The sequence below is a fragment of the Eurypyga helias genome, unplaced genomic scaffold (assembly GCF_000690775.1).
Source record: "Eurypyga helias isolate BGI_N326 unplaced genomic scaffold, ASM69077v1 scaffold28223, whole genome shotgun sequence".
Classification (NCBI taxonomy): domain Eukaryota; kingdom Metazoa; phylum Chordata; class Aves; order Eurypygiformes; family Eurypygidae; genus Eurypyga; species Eurypyga helias.
In genome coordinates this window covers 44959-61617 of record NW_010243647.1, presented here as the reverse complement: position 1 = coordinate 61617, position 16659 = coordinate 44959, and the positions used below count along the sequence as shown (strand labels likewise).

At 41.7% G+C, this 16659-nt stretch overlaps 1 protein-coding gene across 1 annotated transcript; it reads left to right on the top strand.

Annotated features, from left to right (window-relative positions):
* Positions 1 to 731: 731 nt before the first annotated feature.
* Positions 732 to 15734, top strand: LOC104508038 (dnaJ homolog subfamily C member 1-like; the record flags this gene model as incomplete). The annotated part of the gene is made up of 4 exons (XM_010149510.1): positions 732 to 851; positions 13739 to 13787; positions 14281 to 14765; positions 15666 to 15734. Coding segments are annotated over 4 exons (723 nt in total), but the record flags the coding sequence as incomplete, so codon positions are not given.
* Positions 15735 to 16659: the final 925 nt, after the last annotated feature.

Here is a 16659-nt window from a genome sequence, read left to right as displayed (position 1 = left end):
CTAGCACAAATTCCTGCCTTAAACGGCTGTAATTGGGTGTTCCGTGCTTTGTTCGCTTTCGTTTGGCCGTTCTGAAGACAGTTATTTTTAACAGATTGTCTTACGCTCTCGGAGCAAAACATTTTTATAGCTTTTGGTTATTGGGTGGTAGAGGCATCCGGTTTGGTTTTGTGGCATAACTGTGTGGGGAGTGGGGGAGGGATGTTGTTTAATTGTCATAATGGAATCAACAGATTTCATTCCTGAAGCATCCCAGAATGCCAAAACATAGGAGGATTACAGTGACAAAAAGCTAAAATGACTGTTCTGTTTCAAATGTAAAAATAAGGGCATTTTCTCTGCTGAAAAATCTTAGGTGTGCAATTAAATGTCTAAAAGTTTGCATCTCAAACCATGATTTAATCTTTAATAAAAGTATTGTTGCCTTTCATCTTTCCTGCATTTTATAGTGTTAAGTACATCGTATAAATGTTGATAGAAATTAAATGTGTTAGTGTGTATGGTATACAAAACGTATTTTTTTACTGTTGAAGGACTTTTACTATCTTATTGTTGGTCTGTAGTTTTTATGTATTTTCAGCAACAGCACAGGGAGATGGCACCCAGATACTTAATTTTTTTTTTCTTTGCCCGATTTGATGAATTCGTTTGAAGGGGTTTTTTCAGTATATTACCTCACAAGAATGTGTCCAATATCCCAGTGTAATGAATGTTTTACAAATGTTTTACAGGCACCTGAATGGACGGAGGAGGACCTCGGCCAGCTGACAAGAAGTATGGTTAAGTTCCCAGGGGGCACCCCAGGTCGATGGGAAAAGATTGCTCACGAATTGGGTCGATCAGTGGCAGATGTGAGTTCACTCAGATTTGCATTGTATAGAGAGTGACAAACCAGAACAAGACAGGCAGTGTAGAAGGCAGGCGTATATGGGGCCGACATTGTCTTTGGAGAGAGGCTACAATCCTTTCAGGACCTGGAAGTGAACCATTAACTAACTATGCAAGAAGCAGATGTCAGCCCCTCTCTCCCTCCACAATTAACAGCTGTAGCTGATCAGCTGGGTGGGGGATTCTGGTGCTTACAGACTTGAGCTACTGTAACCCAATAACAGAAAAACAATGCGCCTTGGGTCTTGTAGCCCCTTCCTTTCACTGCCAGCGAATGTTTGTGTGACTTGGTTAAAGATTACGTTTCTGTTTCAAGCCAGTCCTTAAAAAATGTAGATGAGCTAATGGTGTTTAAACAGGTGGTTTCCATTAATTAAACTGAAATATCTCTACAGACTTTAAAACGAGTTATACATGTGATATTATTTCAGACCCTTTTTCTGGATTATAGCATGGTTAATAACGATATTGTGTAAAATGATTAATGTCCTTGTTAATTCATATTTTATAGGATTGTACCAGATATCAAAGCAAGCTTGTTCTTATGGATTTTAAGTGTTACGATCTTAAAACCCTTAGGGGCTAGGCTGTAAGAGACTTTTTCTTTTCAAGCAATAGATCACTAGAATATGATGTAGTGTCTGCTGAGGACCATTTGAAAGCCCTTTCAGCTGACCCTATTTTATAGGCTCTGGAGGGGTTAATGAGAATAATGTTTAAATCTGTTGACGTACATTTTGGGATTAGATGTTCTTTATTTATTATATTTCAGGAATTATCTTAAATAATGGGAAACAAAGCCTCTGGCTCAAGTGAAACATAACCCATTATAGCCTTCTGGGCATTTTGCATACTTCTAATGTATGGAGGAGGAGGGTTTCCCTGTTGATATAATCACAAAAATATATTTTTAGAAGTTATAAATAAGATTCAATACATCTATACAATTCTGTTACATATACTTTTATATATACATGTTCCATTTGCATTCTTATAATTTTAGAAAAAAACATTTTTGCAAGTAGGTGGATGTAAGCAAGAAGTTACTAACCTGCTAAGCAAATGAAATTGTCTTTTTTGTTTATTTTGTTTAGTGTTCTTTATCATACTCCTCAAGTATTCATACTACTGAAGTGGAGGGACTTTATTAAAAAAAAATGTTAACTTTACTAAGCAGATACTAACAGCAAAAAATATTTTACATGGCTTGGCAGTATGCAGTGTGCATGAGAGAGATCCTTTGAGGTTGCTTTGGAAGAACTGATTAATTTGCTTGATACTGATAATACAGCCATGTGGAATGATTCCACATACCCCTGTCACGAAACGAGCACTGCATTAAGACTGCCTTTTGCAACCATTTTCTGCTTTGTTCCTTGACACAGGTATAAAAACATTCCATATTAAGAATCCTTTGCAAAAGACATTTGGTCACCATACCTGCACACATCCAGTACTGGGAAAAAAACCAAAGCTCGTTTGCTTCTTCCATTAGGTGAGAAGTCTTGAACCACATACTCTTCAGTGAATTAGAAAGAAATGAAAGAAAGGTGTATGTTCTAAGAGCTCTCATTTTCGTGTATGAAAAAAGGAGTTTTCATGGATTTTTATGTGTGGAGAAAGCTCTGAGTGTAATCCTTTTTACTTCCAGTGACCTCCCACTATATGATTAACGTAAGTGTTCTCCACACAAGTTTTTACGTCTCTAAAAATTTCCCACTGCTGATAATACTAGGTCAGCTTTCCTGACACAGGCTGCTTACTAGAATTTCTGCTACTTGTAACATGGTGTCGCCGAGACTGACAGCGATTAGCTTTTAAGAGGAAACACTTAACCAAAAGCTTTCTGTAGACTTCTCGATCTCAAACTGTTACTGCATCAGTATCAGAAGTGTTGGAACTGGGAACTAATTCAGATATATCCAGTCAGCTGTTGAAGATGTACAGATTACCCATTATATTTGTTGAAGGTGACATAGAACAGCATCCGAATTTACAGCAAGGATTCTTATTTTGCTTGAGCATCAATATAGTTGAGTAAGAAGTTAAAGCTGCAGGAAAAGCTCGTGGTTTTGTTAAACTTTGTGGGTAGAAGAAGAGGCATTTGCAGGTGCAGGCAGTGTTTGCTGCCCAGTTCCCCATTTCCATTGGGAGAGGTGCAGCAGGTAAGTTGTGGTGTATGAGGTGCTGTTTTGAAATAGCTTATGTGGCGGAGTTTGGGAATCCCTTGCTTACAGCCAATTTGTTAGTCAAGCTAGAGAGAGTTTTTGAAATGTGTATTAACTGGCAAATGCACTAGATCTCAAAAAACACTCAAGGGCAAATTTAAAGTTGTTATTCCGACACTTCCTGTGACACAGGAAATACTTCTTAAAAACTTGAGACCACTTTCTGCTTGTTTCTCCTTCTATAAGGTATCAGGTGCAGCAAGGCTTGGTTTTCCTTTCATAGTCAGAGAACTGTAGTAGAGAGGATTGACAAGGTACAGTGTGCTTGTTTGCAGGGGATTTTAAGCAGTCAAACCCTTAATGGTAGATTAGCTAAGTAGGTGTTAATAAAACCAGTTTGAAGTAATCCAGTCCAAAATGATCTCTCTCCATTGTTGCTTCTGTCTCAAAGCTTTCTTCCTCTGCAGAAAAAGGCTAGAAAAATATTTCAATACTTCTTAAAGAATAAGCGGAAACCACTCCTATATACCAGAAGAGCATCAGTGAAACTCACTCCCTTCTAACCACCCCACAGGAATTCCATTTTACATTTCCTAAACTCCTTCCTTTTTTTTAAAAAAGCAAATTCCTACATCAAATTATATTGGTTTCCAGTGGCAATTTTTAAGCAGGATGAAGTGACTGGAGGAGAGTGCCCTTGGCTTTTGTGAACTTCTCAGCTTCATGGTGGTGTTTTAACTTAGTTTTGTGGGTGTATTTGTTTTGGAGTTCTTCATATGTGTTTTCCTCCTACCGTTATGTTAATGAGTTTTGGAACACTACGAAGCAAAGTTTGTAAAGCTTGGAGCTTTAATACCATTTTTTCACATACAAAGAAGGCCCAAAATGTTTGTGTCTGACTCATTTCCAGAGAGATGTGTTCAACTTGGGCAAACTCTTCCTTTATTTTATGAGAACGTGACTTCGATACTCCGGTACCTGGTGAGCACATGTAAATCTTAAGAGCTAAGAGGAACTGAAAGTATATTGGAAGATGGGTAGAAATCAGAAATGTCAGGACAATTTGGAAAAACAAGATGCAAAAAAATAGGGTGAAATTAAACAGACAGTATATGCAAAGCCACGCGGCAAGACGGTGATCAGGTCCACAGATAAAAGATGCCAAGCAACTGGCTAGGGGCAGCTCTTAAAAAGCAGGAGGAACTGGGGATTAGCAGACATAATGAGCTAGCAACAGAGATAATGAGCTAGTGAGTTGTTGTGAAAAAGGCAAGCATCTTACTGAGAATATGCAACCAGGAGGATGGTAGAAACCTGCATCTGCACCCCTAGTTTGTGTCTGGTCTTCAGTATTGCACTTAAACGCTGACTCAGCGGAGAGAGTCCAGATGAGAATAAGGAGTACTCTGAAGGTCTCTAAAGTATGACCTCCAAGGAAAGACAGTGAAGGAATTTGTGTTGTTGAACTAAGGACAGTATGAACTGAGGGTGTAAGTATTCAGCTGCATTGTGCGCTGCATTAGTTTTATAGGGCAAGAAGTAATTACCTCAGATTTTACCACAGGCTGCAGAATTAGATATTAAGGGGCAAAGAATAATAGTGGAGGTGATGAAGCAGTGGAATAAGCTGCTGTGGAGTCTCCGTATTTGCAGGTCTCTAAGAACAGGTTACATAAACATCTGCAAGAAGCAGCATCAGTGTAGTTTTTCTGCCTGAGCTGAGGTCCTTCTCTTCACATGGTCTGTGATTAGACTAGCAAGTGCAAGCTGTCCAGGAGGAAAGGGGGAGGAAACAAAACCTTCCCTACAATTGGAAGCATGTGTGAACTCGTTTTTCAGAAATGTAGAATTAAAGCCAGATCATCACCGTCGTTGGTTAGTAATCACTGCCTGTACCTAAGCTTGACTGATCTTAAGTTCAGTAATTCCTAGCAAAGCAGTTTTTCAGATTTTTTTTCTTTTCTACTACTTTTTAAATTGGAGTTTTGTAGACATTTACATTTGCTAATTGTTATTTCCCCAAGTACTACTCAAATAAGGATTACTGCAAGTTCCCATTATATGGGTACGTCTACCTGGTTCCCTGTCCAAACAGGTACATCCACACAATGTGATGCAGGCCACTGGGAATGTGCCAGCCAAAATCCCACTGTGAACAGCCCTGAGCTGTTTTATTTGTGCTGCCAAGTAAACGTGATACCAGCGTAAATATCTTTGCAACACATTCCCACGCTTTTCAGCTCAGGGCTGGGTTAAGCTTGTGACACACTGCTTATTACTTTAACTTTTGCCACGTTAAATATAGGATACGTTTATCTTGTCTCTCTTCGGGAAGACACATTTTAATAGCCAATGAATAATCAACCCAAAATAGGTAAGGTTAAGTTGTGCTCATTTTATCAATATGTGTAATTATTTAAATTGCTAATTGTCATTTTAATATGTGCATGTTGGGAATTTTAGCAGTCTTTTGCCATAAAGATGATTTTCACGTGGCTTAGTATAATGACACTGTGTTGCTTTCACAACTGAACAGCTTTTAAAGTCATTTTTATTGCAGTTGGCTGGTGCTATAAGTTAGATTTTCAAGTACCTTGATTATGAAAGGGAAATGGAGTTCAGTTAACTCTAATCAGGGTTCCTGCCTGCTGACCTGGTTACCTGTACCACCGCTCTCTGTTATCCTCCAAACATCTGTTCTTTGACCCATTTTCCTTGCAGAATTTGTTGCTCCAGGGTTAGTTCTCATTCCTGTCCTCCAGTACTTAAGGAAATAATTGACCTTTTAAAAGAAAATAAAAAAGTTATGCCTGAATTTCCCAAGCCCTGTGAACACCATGTAACGTGGCATAAATAATGAATGGAATGGAGTTTCAAGACTACTATTTCTGCAAAAATTGTATTGTTTGATTTGACAAACGCTAAGCCTTATGAAGATTTCTAATAATGCTTGTCAGCTTTTGTTGAATTCAAAAATTGAGAAAAGGCCCTTAGATGTGAAATTATAAAAGGATATTGTACTTGACAATACCTACCCTAATAGATAAAAAGTTAAAAAAAAATATTTGCTGAAAGGCATAAATTAATTTCAGTAACTACAAAGGACGTTCAAATTGTAAAAATAACAGAGGAAGTAAAAGCTGTCTGGCATGCCAAACAGACTTTAATGTGATTATTAGGTACAGGTTTTTTAAATTAAAGGCAAAGAGATCTCAGATTTCATACTTGTGAAGTAATATCATTCACTTGTCTTAGAGGATTTAAACTGATTGTGTTTGCTCCTGCAGTCACTAATCTCATGCATTTGTGTTGCAAAAACAGACTGATTGGGATTTGCTGCTTGTATAGAAAAACACTGAGGTAGAGACAATAGACAGGTGGATATATTTGAGCAGACGTTCTGAATTATCATGAAACCCAAAAGCATAAGGTTTTGGGGGTGTGTATGCTTATTTGGTGATCTCTGGTACGCCCAAGCAACAGTTTCAGTCTGAGTTCATACTCACTGGACTTTATACGCCATTCGCAAATAGATTTCTGATTTTTGACAAATCTAAGCTCATTACTTTGCCAGCAAGAAAACATCTAGATGAGAAATGATCCATATGTAAAAGTTCATGAATTTATTAGGTTTTCTGCTTCTGGAAATTGGTTTTCCCAAGTCTGTTTTACATTTCATTTCGTATACTGTGTCTGTGTTAATTCGGTTACTGTGCTCTCCAGTTGTGGGTATGCTGAAGATTCACCCCCAGCAGCTTGCATATATTTATCTAATCAATAGTTCTTCCAGTTGCTTATTGAAGTACAAAGACCTAGCTCTGGATCGAGGTCCAAAACAGGTTATGAATATCTACGAAGGGATTTAGATCGTATGTAGGTCATGTAGATCCCTCAATCTGAGAGTGAAATCTTTGGAACACCTGTCTAATCCCACAGACGCACCAGAATACATCTGTAGGTACTTGGAGGGAAGGAGAAGGTGGTTGCTGTTTGCAGGTCCCTCATTGCACAGGGTTTTCTTCTGTGCACTCCTACGGTTGCCCCTACACTTTTTGCAGAATTGGGCAGCACGGTGCATCCTAAACCCATGTGCAAAACAGATTGTTTTCCTTCTTGTAAAGCATGACCAGAGCATTCGTCTCACCTAAAGGGAAAAGTGTTTTACAGAAGACAGTGGGACACTAACTTTCACTTCAGATAGATGACTTTGGGGGGGCCAAGCCAGTGCTGCTGCAGCTTTATAGAGTGGCTTGAGTTAATGTAACGTCCCAGGGACGTTGTGGTGAGCTGGGTTTGAATTCCATTGCAGGATTCGTATCTTCTGACCCGTAGGAAAGGTGACACGTTTTGCCTCAACAGCCACAGAATTAGATACCCAAGTAGATGTTGCAATGGGTGCATGAGCCAAACTCCTCTTTTTCATAGTATTGAGCTGAAGACTCTCAAACACAGATTTTAACTGACAAAAAAATAGGCACAGTATGAAGTCTCCAGCATCATGACAATTCCAGTTGATGCGTCCTTCCTCTTTGTGTACTGAGAAAAGGAGCAATGCTGCTGCTGCTTTAAATTAACTATTTAGGCACCTAAGCTGGCGAGAGGCTAGCGTTCTGCATCTGGTGATTTAGGCCAAGTTTGCCTTTTTTTGCAAACTACACCTTAAACTGCCTCTCAAATAAACTCACAGTTGTTTTGGGGGTTTCTGTTGAGGGAGCTACCTCTTCCCCATCTGCTGTGGCAAAACAGAATCATGCACATCCTCCAAGTCCATAACCACAAGAAACTATACTGCGGTACTGTTGCTGGCTGCAACTGGTTGGTCTGCAGTTTGTAACATCTCTCTTAATTCTTTCAAGAATTAAAGCGTATTGTCCTTAACATACTCATTTGCTATGTTAGCATTAAATTCAACATGTAATTTATTCAGTGGATAAAGACTAGTTACATTACATACTCTTGAGAAAATCAGTAACAATCTATTAAGCAAACTGTTACAAGCAGTGTCAAAACAAAGGTGCATCTTCTCATTTGAAATACTCCATTTCAAGAGATCCAGTGAGTTGCAAATAGGGATGCTTGCAAAAAAATGGAGAATGATTTGACTTGGTGCTTCAGTATTTGAAGTTTCACCAATCTGTTAAATCTGAAAGACTATTTTAGCAGCCTTTTAGGGCATGTAAGGAAAGGTGGGTTATAAAGCAACAGATTTTGAGTAGGTCACATGAAAATGAAGGAATGGGTCATTATTGTTGTCTTGACTTGGGCCAGACAGTTCTTGATGTGCTTGTGGTTGCTGTGAAAGAGCGATTTAATCTGGATTGCAAAATCAGCCCAGTGTAGCAGGCAGTATTTTGGTTGTAAGGAGAGCACTTCGAATTTGGCCATTTATCCTATTGCTGCTCTGGAAGGTTAGATGTACAAAAAAAACTTACTTCAACAAAGCCAGGAAGGCATTAAAATCCTGTTGTGTCTGGCTTTCCTTTATGGAAAAATAAGTGGTTTTTTTTAAACTCAAATTAGCCCCAAAGATTCAGGAAGTTCCTCACTGCTGCATATTAGGCTCAGCTAGTCACAGGCTGTCTCCACATTATCTTTTTTCATAATTCCACAGATCTTGGCATTTTTGCATGTTGTAACTGTCAGAGACCATGCAGGAAGATACCAACATGGTGAACAGACCACTACTACTGGGACAGCAAATTTCCGATAGCTGATGCTGAGAAACCGTGGCAGCGTTGTTAGATTAAACTGAGAGAACTTCTGCTCAGGAAGATGCTAAGAAAGCAAAACCGGTTTTATCAGGACCTCCAGTTTTCAGCAGCACAATAGCATGTCATCCTTCCTGGGAAGAAGGGTATATACATTTGGGAAGCCAAGTGACATGGGTTATCTCTTCCCCTAGAAAAAAAAGTGACATTATTTTCTGAGAATGTTGTCAGGACCCAAGAGATTTGTACTTCTGTAATTATCTGGTGCCATCCTGATCAAAACAGTATCCTTCTCAGAGAAGGGAGGTAGATTGTTGCCTACAGAAGATTGCCAGAAGAGAGCAAAATGGCAAAGGCTTCCAGAGCCCACTGGCGTGTGCCCTCCAGAGCCAGGCAGGTCGTGGGGTTGGAGGGGTCAGCTGGAGTGATGGGCTGGTGCTGCCGCTCTGGGAACGGGCAGCTGCTCTTCTTCTGCCAAAGGGCCGTTTCTCTCTGTTTCTCTTTGCTTGGCATCATAGGGTCATTGAACACAACTTCACAGGGTTTTCCCTCTAGGTCTGCCACTATTCTCTGCATTTTTTTATGCCTGCCTTCCATGCAGGATGAAAAGTAGCCTCTCATTCATGTGATACAAAATTTACTTTTGCCTGTGCTACTGGGAGTCTTTAAAGCTGACTCTGAATAGTATTTTTTTTTCTCCTGTGTATCTCTGAAGCATTGATTGTTCCATCTGAAAGAGGTGGCAGGTGTCCAGGGTAACAAGAGATTTAACATCTGGATGGTCACGATGAGGAATGTTTTTACAGCTAGGTGTCTTGTTGAGTAGCAACTACTCTTGTGATCTTGGCTAATTGTCAGCAGTACAGGAGGAAACCAGCTCTGTCTGGCTTTCATCGCATAAAATCATCCCACTCATCCCACTTGCTTTCCATAAAACCTGTTTGTAGCAGAAGAGCTATTGAAACTGAATTCGGAAGGGAGTTCTCAGAAGCAAACTCTTCTTGTGGCTTCCTTCTGTAGGTCCCGTGGTAAGATGGTTTGATTTCCACTTCGATTGCTCACGTCCAACCTTTTTTTGGTCATTTTCTCTGTCTAAGAAAATCCGCTTCACTCTGCGTGTGATCATTTGACTGTATTTGGGACCTCTGTTATCCCTGGTAGCCTGCAGGGATGCCTAGGTTATTTGGGCACAGAAACAGCAACATTTAAAGTTGATTCCTATAAAATAATGCAGTGTGTCTGTTCAGCAGTACAAATACTTGCAGGAATACAAGATCTGCCCTCCTCGGTTTTATATCAATTTCACAGTCTTGGTTCTTATTACTTAAGGTGTCCCCAGGCCCAGGAAATTTTAATGGCTGGCTACTGCTCTGGTGAAAGCTGTTGTCAGTAAGAGCAGGCTTTTAGCACAACTTCTCACAGTAATGATGAAACTCTTAATTTCATATACATGAAAACTATAATTCTGTAGTGTTATGCAGGAACAATCAGCAGTAGTAACTAGAGGAGTAATTCTACAACTGCTTCGTTCTTGAATAACAGCATTTCCAAGCATGTTATCTGTTATGTCATGGAAGAGTAATATCAGCAAAGTATGATAAGAAATTGAGTAGAGAAAGCTTTACGTTGCATAACCTGGGGGTTTTATTTTAAATCGCTGTTAGTAACTAGTGAGTAGATAACACTACTCACCACTGGAGAGGAAATTTAAATTGATACTAAGGATGTTAGAAAGTATGGAAGAACTGGCACCAGAAGAGACTACAGATGTGAGTGGCAGGAGCAGTGATTAAACCCAAACAGATCAAATTGAAATACAATTTCCTATGTTCCATAGGTTGGATTCCTAATAATCCTTAGTCCTTCAGTACTGACATGCTAGGATTCTTGCCCTCTGTCAGCATCTTTAACAGCAATGGCGGCTGAAGCTGATGGACAAATAAATCTTAAGTCTAAATAAGTGATACCTGAGCTCTGAGTGAGAAGAGCTGGAGTAAACATGAACTTTCTTAGCACCTGGAAAAGGACTTGCAAAATCACCTGTATGAAGAGGAAAGCTGACCCAAAAAAAAAAAAGTACAGAAAAAGATGAATAATCTTCTGATGTGACCTGTGAATGATCATAGTAAAGCTGTGAGTAAGAAACTTGATGAGTTGTCAAATTTATGTCAACCCAAGAAGCTTGTTCAGTGTTTGAAACTGTAGATTTTCAATATCTAAACCATACACACTGGTGTTATTCCCAGCTTACCTGGTGAGTGTTCAAATTGGAAGTCCATCAAAATATGGACAGGTATCATAATGCCCTCAAAAGCAAAAGTCTTGGAAATAATTGTTATAACAAATGGAGTAACTTCCTACAAATGCTACACCTGGGTTTACCAGGTTATTATGGCTGAAGTTATTAAGAAAAAGATAACCTAGGTCAAACCTGTTACTTTTGAACTTTTTGCATGTAGGGGGAAATGGCATTAGGATCTAGAAATAAACCAAAATTCATCACTGTTCTGGCGGAGAGGGCTGGTTTAGATCCCTGTTCAATTAGATGTAATATCCAGCAAAATTTGTATCTATTACAGGATACCTACACTAACCTAATTTGGGAATGCCTGTCTTGTGAGGGAAGCCCAACTCCAGCATATTAATTTGCGCCTCTTCCGCTGCAGAGTTCATGTGGCATGTGTCGTCCTGGTTTGAAAGATCGAACAGTAATTGCCAGCCTCCGAAAACTTCAGGGGCTCAACGCAGAGAAATCCGGACATGGGCGCTGGGGCAGCAACTCGGCATGCCTGTCCTTGCCACTGCTTGCAACCCACTCTGCCCTGCTTGGCTCAGGGAAACCCTTCTTTCCTCTTCCTCTCATGGCATTATGACCAGGCTGTAAATCTTTGGAAGAAGTACTATAAAATAGCAAAATGGTTTAGAAACAGTTTTCTGGGATGCATGAATGCAGACAGCTAATGCCTTGTCATATCTGCAGTGACTCCACTGCGCTAAGGTACCTGTTTACATGGCACGTGCTTCTCGCTCTTCTCAGAATAATAATCTAATATAATTCGGTTTCCATAACGTAATTGCTAATTAGAGATGCATAGCAGGGCATCACCAAGGATCCGTTCTGTTCAGCAGTCCACTCCGCCTTTTAAAGCATTGGCCCCGTAGAGACGCTGCTGATAACGCAAATGGCACACAAACATTTTAATTCTGATTATTTTAGACTCTAAGCTCTTCAAGGAAGGCAATTCCTATCAGTGGATCACCTGTTATAAGGAAGATCCATCCTGTTGTTTTGAAATCAGGATCGTGCAGGTCACAGGCACTGCTAGTGCTGGTTAAAACTGTTTGTCATAGTATTCCAGGATTTTTCTCTTTGAGCAACCGAGACATGATCATACTGCAACAGTAGTCAGGAGAGTTTTCTATGCCAGTTGTCTACCTCTGGATAAAGGGTTTGGTTAATTAAGAGTTTGTGGGGTTTTTGTTTGAACTTAGTCATCCCAGATAAACAGGCCACTGCCTTGCTAAGCCTTGTGGCACTTGGGTAAGGAGAGCCAGCACTTGGTCAAGCCAAGTCCTGCAACTTCATAGGCAGGAATCTGGGTGGGAGGAACCGAACAGCCTAGACTGGAAGCAGGTGGTTCCAAAGGATTTCCCCTATTGGAGTACTCACTTAGGAATCCTGTGACGGAACAGAAATCCTGCATCTTTAGACGTTCTTCAGAAAGTGGCTGTACGAGGCCCTGGCAGGTTTGCTCTGCAGTGCCACGAGTCTGTCCCGGTTAACATCAGTTGGTTAAAGCAGCAGCGGTCTGTGCTGGGGCTCTGAAGTTGTAAACGATTGGTACTGGGGGTAAAAATGATCCCCCGTGGAGGAGTTAGTTTTGCACTGGGCGGCACGCTACCAAGTGCCTTACGCTGAGCAGATGGTAGCATCCGATAGCCCCGGCTGGAACAGCATCTTCGGTTCTGAGTCTGCCTGTTCCTGTCTACATTTTAAGTTGTACTTGAGTTGGGTGGCTCAGACAACTGCATTTCAATTTCTAGCTTTTTCACAAAGACCTCCTATTCAAACCCACTGAAATTGTGATCTGGTATTCATAAAACACTTTCAGTACTTAACAAGGGTGTATATTTCGTTGCATGCCACGTTGTCAAATGCTTTTACGCAGTACTTGAATTTTGGACGCTAGGCCCTTTGATATAATACAGATGGTACCTGATTAAAAGCATCTTAAATGATGCCTGTTGTCTTTGTTATCTGTTGTGAGGTCTAGAAATTTGAGCTCTTCATTCCGGGTGGGCAGACAGCCTGTTTGTTTCCTTACAGTAAGTAAAAATGAAAATGCTGAATCTGGTGTTACTTTTCCCCCAGGACGCAGATTTCGGTGTATGTGGAGAGGGTGAAGCAGACAGCTCTCCATCCTTTGGATTGTCGTGTAATTAACTTTTTTCCTGAAATATCAGGACTTAGGAGGTGTCTTTGCTTTTCTTTGGCAGTCACAACTGCTACATTTTGGGACTGAATGCCTGTTCGTTAGCGTGCTTCATCATCCGAGCCGACGCAGGTTCTTTTGTTCAGTATTTAGAAAGTAGTATCTAGAAGATAACTCGCTTTTTTCCCTTTCTGACCCCTCCGTGTGGGATTTGTACGTTAGGTAATTAGGATGCAACAACGAAAGACAATAAAATCTGAGTATTGACTGGGATGTACTGTGGTGCTACAAACAGAAACGCGTAGCATTGCTTGCAGGCTCACAGGCTTTACGTTACTTTAACAAGCTAGAGATGCTTCAGAAAGGACAAAGTCTAGAAAGTTCCTTTTTGCCCATTTGGGATCATATAGGGACAAAGCCAGCGGACAAACGTCACCTCACCATATTTCGTATGCTCTTCTGCAGCAAGCTGCTAATGAATTCTTCAGCAGCCCAATAACCTCATTTTTTAATAGTCCCTTTTTCTGTCGTTTTCATGCAGGTTACGATGAAGGCCAAACAACTGAAAGATTCTGTTACCTATACACCAGGTGTGTGCAATAGCTCCTCACCAACGCTCGTCAAGGCACCGCGTTTGGGTTGTAGCTGGGCAAGTACAGCGCATCCCGTACCCTTCAGGGTGTGCTTTGCCGAGAGGCTCCCGCGGCCTTGCCTTACGTCCAGCGAAGAGAAGAGCTGATGGCTATTCTGGGGGAATGATTCCCTTCACCTACATCCTCCCAGCCTTTCCTACACAGCTTCTTGCGGGTTTGCTTCATCTGTTCGCGCTGTGCCATTTGTTTGTATCGGTGTGGTAATGTACTAGTACTTCACATACACCAGATAAGCTCATAATTGGCAAAATTCATGGCTTCATAACAAATACCCAGATTTCTCAATAGGCATTTTCCTTAAGCTCTTAATCCAGAAGAGCTTTTTCTCCTCTCTGTGCTATTCCGGGTGTCTTTTATTTGCAAGCAGTTCCCTGCTTGTCTGTGGTCTATTTTTTTTTTTTTTAAAGTGTAACAACAATACTTCTGACAGGTATCGTTAGGCTCTCCGAGCTTAAAACGCTGGCCCAGAATTCAAAGAACGTCAAAGTCAATGTGAACTTGCCAGACCACATAATCACCCAGCGAGAAAGGGAGGAGGAGGAGGAGGAAGAGGAGGAAGGGAACTACATTCATCACCCTGAGCAGATGGATGTCCAGATTGATCCAGGGGAGTCCGTTGCAAGTGAAACGAGACAGCGCAGACGAAAAGTTACCAAGGCACCTGAAGTGACTCCGCCGGCAGCGAAAGAGGTACCAGAAGAGAAGGGCAGAGGAAGACGCCAGAAAGACTTTGATAACACCGAGCAAGAGGAAGAGAGTGATGGTGAGAGCAGGAAAAGAGAGAAAAGCCGGGCCCCAGAAGAGCTGTGGACTCAGAATCAACAGAAACTTCTTGAAATGGCCTTGCAGCAGTATCCAAAGGGAACATCAGACCGCTGGGATAAAATAGCCAAATGCGTTCCTGGGAAAAGCAAGGTATGCTTAGTTGTGTTTGGACTGTAGCACAAACCAAGGGAAAACATAGTTTCTCCCAGTTTATGATTCCCTTAAGAACTTTACACAGCCCGGACGTCATCAGCCCAGGGACCGTTACGGTCATGTCTGCTGGTTTTGGTTTAAAACCTCTCTCCATTTTAATTCAGTGGGTTTGACCTATTGCAGAAAATGCCGAAATCCCTCCCGTTTTCATTTAAAATTCCTACCTCTCCTCTGCCTTTCAGCTCTTCAGTTGCAGGACAGATGAGATTTCAAAACCGATGTTGATTGGGAGTTAGGAAGCGAGCGTGGGCAAGCGCTGTGCTGATCACAATGCCCTGCTCAACCCCCCTCAGCCAACAGGCCCAGTAATCCATCTGCAGGCGTTAAACGCTCCGTTATCTAACTGCCTCTTTCTAAGTGTAATCATCGTCACACCGCGTTAGCCACCGCTGATCTAGTCGGTTGGCGCTATATTCCATCATCGTTGTGGTGGATTAGCGTGTTTGCTTCCGTCATTGCAGCTGCAGAAAATCCATATTTGTGCCAAAACCAGTGAGAGAGCAGGAAGTGTGGGTGGGGGGTGGGTCTGGTGCTGCTTGACAGCACCTGATGTCAGTAGGTGCTGAGTTGGTGACTGTAAAGGCTTGTCTTTGTATCCCGTCTGCAGCGTGGCTCTTCAGAGAAGTCACCCATTAAGATGCCTAAACTGGAAGCACATTTTCCTAATCCGCTCGGCGCTAGATGTAGCTCCTCCTTCTGAAATTCAGCGCACAACTTTAAAAAAGACTCCCCCAAACCCCTCCCCGGGATCTAGCTCTTCTTCTAGAATGAATTTATGGAGTTAAAGCAATGCTAAAATGCCAGCCTTTCACTTAAGACTCTCGTTTTTCCTTTCAGGAGGAGTGTGTAGCAAGATACAAGTTGCTTGTTGAACTGGTACAAAAGAAAAAAATGGCTAAAAGCTGAACGTTGTGAGCAGAAGCGATTTAGCTCGTCCCTGTCCCAGTGGGGGCTGAAGTCTCACACGCAGGAAGCCGCGCGTTTGTACCTCACTATTCTCTACGTCATGTGCCTTAGTAAAAGCAAATGCCAATAAAGGTTAGAGCATCCTACCTGCAGTCTGTGTCGGAGCACGAAGGTGTATGCCCGCGCGTCGGGGAGCTGCTTACGCAGACGCGCGATCGCTACACATTCATGGACTGGGAGGAAAAGCCACGCTGGCACTCGCAGGCTGGAACTGGCAGGTTTACAGCTCGTGAATGTACAGGGTATGAGGAATTTTAACTCTTCTTTTTGAGGTGAGAATTGATCTGAAACTGTTAAGCGAGGACGAGAGTAACGAAACTGCGCACTCGAGACCTTCCAGCTGTAAAGAGGAGACGGGGTGCTTACAGGCACCTCAGCTGCGAGGTGAAATGTCATTTCACAACACTGTTATAATGAACCAGGTGGTATTTCACTCCCGCGTACTTGCGTCTGCACCCGCGGCGCAGGCTCTCTCTTGCCAACTGGCAGGCCAGTGTGCAGAGGTGTTTGGTAGCGCTGTTCTTTGGTAAAGCTGAAGTGGGCAGGGACCTGAAAGGCCTCTAAGAGGTATGTGCTTCATGGCCAGGTTTTAACTACAAAATAGGACTTAGAAGCTACCGTCTTTGGGCTGAGAGCTCGCGTGTTTGGAGGAGGGGGCATTGTATACCCTGGATTCAGTACAGTTTGATCATCTGTTTGACAGAGAGGCAATAAGGGTGATTAGTCACTGATTGCTACTTTGTTTTTCAGAGTTTTGGAAAAGCGATAAAAAGCTCAAGGTGCTGGAATAGAGGGCACTTCATGGGCTGTGAATTAGGTCAGTAAATCAGATCAGTTAAATCATAACCCTTTGCAAGAAACATGA